This window comes from Adiantum capillus-veneris, chromosome 30 (assembly GCF_014529385.1).
Source record: "Adiantum capillus-veneris isolate H3 chromosome 30, ASM1452938v2, whole genome shotgun sequence".
Classification (NCBI taxonomy): Eukaryota; Viridiplantae; Streptophyta; class Polypodiopsida; order Polypodiales; family Pteridaceae; genus Adiantum; species Adiantum capillus-veneris.
The window spans coordinates 21,385,069-21,390,466 of NC_140960.1; the positions used below are offsets into that span (position 1 = coordinate 21,385,069).

Consider the following 5,398-nt stretch of genomic DNA (forward strand, 5'->3'; position numbering starts at 1 on the left):
AAGACTATTGGACAGTCTCCCAAGGGGTCCAATGAGCATTCAGCAGCCCAATGGCTTGCCTGATTCCTATTGGCCAAGAGGCAAAGGGGTACAATGAGAGTTTAGTTGAATTATTAATTTACCTAAAGCTCTCACAAAAGGGGAAAGGGGGACACATGTCAGAAGGCTATCACTCATACTGCTTAATTACCATTGGCTAGGCCTGGGGAGGTCCAATGAGGGTAGAGCAAGAGCAAATAGCAAGAGGGTCGCCCAAGAGAGGGAGGGGGATGATTTTTGCAAGGCATTATCACACACACACTCACACAATCTCATGTGTGAAGTAAAGAAGACTATCTCTTCCCAAGCTTTAATGGAGAGCTCATCACCTACTCCAAGCTTGTGAGATAGAAGCCTACATCGACACACTCTTGGCATGTGGATGCAAATCCAACCAAGAGCCAAGCTTCAATGCATGCTCATCTCCTCTACCAAGCTAATTACTAAGCTAAGCTATGTTAATATGAGTGATTATGTGAGGAGATGTATATATTTCTCGTAAGATACTCCTTCTTCCTCTCAATCTACTCTCATACCCTGCTAGCTCTCACCATCTTCGAAGGTGTGTGAGGTCTTGGGTCTGAGACCGGGGATAATTGATGTTGTGTTTGCTAAGTGTTTTGCTTAGTGCATGAAGCTTTCATCTTCATTGCACTAGCTAGTCTTAAAGGAACACAAAGAATTGTATTGTACAATGTCTCTCTTGATGGGAGAAACCATAATAGAAAGCCTTTTGGAGGGGGGACCGGCTCCATGCAAATCCGGTCCTCAACTCTTGTCAATAGCTTAATTTGTCTCTGTTTTGAAAGTATTGTTCATGCTATCTAACTAGGTGTTATGCTTTTTGTTGCTCTCTCCACCGAAGCACTCTTGTAATTCTCATTAGGAATCTATTCTAATGAAATACCCACTATGTTCATGCTAATTTCCACTACACACAAGTTTTTAGGCCATTAAATGTTACAATATATATGTTTTACATATAGTGACACCCCTCCCCCCCCCCCCCCTCGGGCCCCGAGGCTAAACTCTATTCGTAGGCCAAAAATAAAGACAATGGCAGATCAACATCAACGCACATTAAATTGGTCATAAGCATACCCCACACCTTCCACCTAGTTGACGTTGTCGATACTGGCTTGGGAGTTGGCATTTCATGAGTCTTCTTTATTAACAACAACGTATGCAGCCCATATTCATGCTTTTGGGAGCTCATGCTTCGATTGTCACTTTTCTTCTTGTCTGCAGCTTGGCCAAAGACAACATAACGAAGTACTCGAGAAGCTCAATTTGGAATTGATTTTCTCCTTGTCCACAATGTGGCCAAAGGTAGCATGACAAAGTACTCAAGCAGCTCAGCCTGCAATCACTTTGAGACTTCAGAAGTCGTATCCTGCTTCTAACTCTTCTGCACAATGTCGATGATGGATGACCTGATGAAGGACTCGTGCAGCTTAGCCTGCAATTGCTTTGAGGCTTTTGATAGTTGTATGCCCTTTTGACTCTTGTGCATGACGTTGATGATGGACTCCACATTGACTATTTTGGTCAACCCTTGCTAGCTAGTTGCAATTGACTAGCAACCGACTCAGGCTCCTCGACATTTTGTATGCAAAGCAACCAGAGATCGATGGTCCAAATGTTGCACTTGTTGCTACTTTGAAGATACCTTTAACTAATCTAGAAGTTGATATCTTTCTTTAAGCACATGTATAGTGTGTCAGACCTTGTATAAGAGAATGAAGGCGTATGATTCCAATGTCCATTTATCAACGATTTCTCAATTGAAAAAAGTCAAACAAGAGATGATGATGGAGATCATAATAGATATGATCGTCGTGGTGATGATAGAGATTCTGATTCACATGATCAATATGAGAGTAGTATGAATTACGAAGAGAGCATGACAGAGAGGCTGAATGTAGAAGGGATACTAGCCATACATATGGTGATTGAAGGACCCACAAAAGAGCAAGATATATAGTGATCGAAGGATTCATACCAACAAAAAAAACTATGTGTCAACAAGTCGTAAAGGTTCGTCATCTGCATCCAAATCTCCATGACTATGTGTTTGCTTGGACTGCACAACTAATCTATACGACAGGGCACGACTTCCGTTCCTTATTCTTTCTGGGGAGAGATAGTGCCAACTCTCCACCATATTGCTATATGACACTTTTGTACGACGTGCACTTGTGATTTGTAGTTTGTGTCATTCGATGACAAAATATTTAGCTACTTATATGGTTTTCTTGTACTTGCTAGACAAAACAACCTTCTCTACTTGCAAGCTCGGAGCAGACGTCTGGTAGTCCAAGTTAACTTTTGTATTTCTCTACATTCAATCTACTATATGTAAATAAAATATTTTTGACGCCCAACAATAGATCAATGCTAAACAATAGTACAGCAAGTCTCTTTCGCACGGCCGACCCAGCAAGACTAGTTCACTTAGAAATTCAAACAATAGTGCAAAAATGTGGAAAACACAGCTCAAATTTTTAGATTTTTCGTGTAAAACAATGACAAGTAACAAATGTGGGTTTTGCTTTTCGCTGGAAAGCAAAATGGTGGGCTGTTTTTTCGCATGGGCTATAAAAAGCAGGCAGACGTATACTATAGAGCAGACGAAGAGGGCGAGGAAGAAGAAGAAGATGGGCAGTGGTGGATTTATGATAAAGGTGGCCGCGTGCTGTATATTGATGGAGAAAGGCGTGGTGGACTGCCTGGTGCCGCTCGTCAGCCCCCGACGAGATGACGGTGCCTCGTCTGCGGCAGCAGGTCATGCTGGCCGTGAAGTCACGACAGAGCCATCTTCATTACCAGCGCAAGGGAGGCGTGCCCAGCGCAGACGCCGTCGATCTTGGAAACCATCCCTCGATACCATTCCCGAAGAGACTCTTCCCTTGGAAGAGGTCCTTGCTCAAACTATGTCTACTACTGAAAAACCAGCTTGCTATGGCTAGCTCCTTCGGCATTCAGCTCTCAAACTGAAAAGCTCCTTCAGCAGGATTCTCATTGCCTCTTATCTCATCTGAAAAAGTGCAGAATCTTATAGATGCTTGTGAGAATTCATCATTTATATATGGCAGATCATCATCTCATTAATGCTCCTCAAAAAGTACCACACAAAATGCCACCAAGGGCCTAAAACTGACACGTGTTTTTTCCGTCAAGGGCTATTTTGCCGGTGAAAATAGGTCTATAAGAAAAACCTTCTATCATAATTTGACATGCTAGAATCTCGAAATTGCATGTCAATTCTCATGTATATACCTTGAAATTTATGTTATAGATGGCAATCATGTTCTTTGGTCACTTTTGACAAAGGGAGCTTGGAAAATTGTATGTTGCAAGAAATTTCTATTATGCCCATCAATTTTAGGCTTTGAATGCCACCCTATTGCCGGACTTCATGCTAGTTCGATATGCCCACCCCGTGGGCACTCCTACAGGGCCTCTGATGTACTTGGGCCTAAATAACATCAATGGCCTTTTCCAAAGTGATTGTGTGAGTGGGTGCTTGCTTTGAATTATATTATTATTTTGGTGCAACCCTTTTCTTCTCTGTCCTTGCTCGAAAGACAAAATGGATTATCCACCACCATTACAGGTTGATTTGTGGCGATTGAGCATGAAATAATAGCTTCTTATAGCTTGCCTATTACATTATCAGTATATTTATTTGTTTTTTTAATAGCTTTGGTGTGGTTGGTAGAAGGTATGGTTGTATTCATTGTAAGTCCATGTGGGATTCACAGAGGTTATCATTCCTCTACAATAACCTTGAGTCTTTAGTGTTTATTTGTGACTTGATTAACACCTCGTGAATTTATACTATAGTTAAAGCGGAGAGGAATTACCTCCCCCAGCCACGTGTCGCAAGCATGTTGATCCGGCCAATGCGGCTTGAGCGAAACGGCAAACAAAGGAGAGAGAGAGAGAGAGAGAGAGAGAGAGAGAGAGAGAGAGAGACCTCGCCTATCTCTTTCCCTTGCACCTCAAAATGCTCTATAACAGTCTCATTTTCACCCACCATTATGAATTTTAATTCTTCGTCGCCTATCTCTTTCCCTTGCACCTCAAAATGCTCTATAACAGTCTCATTTTCACCCACCATTATGAATTTTAATTCTTTTCTCTCTCTCTCTCTCTCTCTCTCTCTCTCTCTCTCTCTCTCTCTCTGCAAGAATAGTGGCCATTGTTGTGGATATGATACTATCGGTTCTCGGATGCTCAATGGTAAGTTGATTAAACATGGTACAATGGAATGGGGAGTGTAAGATAATGACTATGAATGGGAGCCAGATAGAAGGGGCTAGAGAGAGAGAGAGAGAGAGAGAGAGATTATATGATGTTTGCAAAAAAAGAAGAGATGAGAATGTCAAACGCATACAAGAGCAGATTTGGGAAAGGACATCGATAATCAAGTTTGGGAGGCATCTAAAGTTTTATTCGCTAGCAAAATAGCACCCTTGCATTGCTCGCAAGAGAGAAATCTTGAAGGCAAGTTCTGATGGCTGCCATGCAACATTGCAAAGTGCAAAACGTCCTTCACTTTGGGGCTATTTTCTCTCTTTCTGAACATTTTTAATGTCATTTCTTGAGCATTTCTTCAAGATGTAGGGTAACAAAGATTGGGTGGACAAAGTTGAAAATTTGATGTTCATCCTCTCCAATCTCTATGTCTTCAACATGAGTCATGACTAGAAGCTAATGAAGGGCATTTTCCTTTTGTTGAGAATGATCAAGTGCTTGGCACGGTAAGGTGTAGGGAATGGTCCGTTGCTGACCATTCCCTATTTTAAAGGCTCCCCCATGGCTCCCGGCTCTGCTGACCATTCCCTATTTTAAAGGCGACCCCATTTGGCGACCGGTGGGGAGCCGGGAGCCATGGGGGAGCCTTTAAAATAGGGAATGGTCAGCAGCGGACCATTCCCGACCGTCAAATCCAGGGGAGTGGGGGCCAGTAAGGAGTTTACACGTGTATGGAAAAGCACAAATTCATGTTGCCATGCAACTGCACAGGCGTACACAGACGAGAGAGGTGACAGCTACACAGATTACACATTCTGAGTGCTTATTTGGATAGGAGTGATTGGCTGTCAGACAATTGCATTACGGACGCTGAGGTGTCAATCATCCATCGGGTGCACCTGCAGATTCTGCGATGGAATGTCTTGTAGATGTACGACCATGGTTTGCTGCCCCCCGACCCTGGACTTTGACGGGAGGGAGAGACAATCAAACAGTAATGTAAAGTGATTTTTCCATATTTTATCAAATTTAAAATGGAATACAGTAGGTAAAAGCCACCTTTTGTTTGTGTTTTGCTTTTGAGTGACATATATGTACT

General features: G+C 42.5%; 1 protein-coding gene across 1 annotated transcript; it reads left to right on the forward strand.

Annotated features, from left to right (window-relative positions):
* Window positions 1-2,701: 2,701 nt before the first annotated feature.
* LOC147417644 (uncharacterized) lies at window positions 2,702-3,871 on the forward strand. The gene has a single exon (XM_086507523.1). The coding sequence runs from the start codon at window positions 2,715-2,717 to the stop codon at window positions 3,006-3,008; it is 294 nt and encodes a 97-aa protein (XP_086363649.1). The 5' UTR covers window positions 2,702-2,714; the 3' UTR covers window positions 3,009-3,871.
* The last annotated feature ends 1,527 nt before the right edge of the window (window positions 3,872-5,398 follow it).

Coding starts and splice junctions, on each gene's coding strand:
- LOC147417644 (XM_086507523.1), top strand. CDS start 2,715: ATGATAAAGGTGGCCGCGTGCTGTATATTGATGGAGAAAGGCGTGGTG.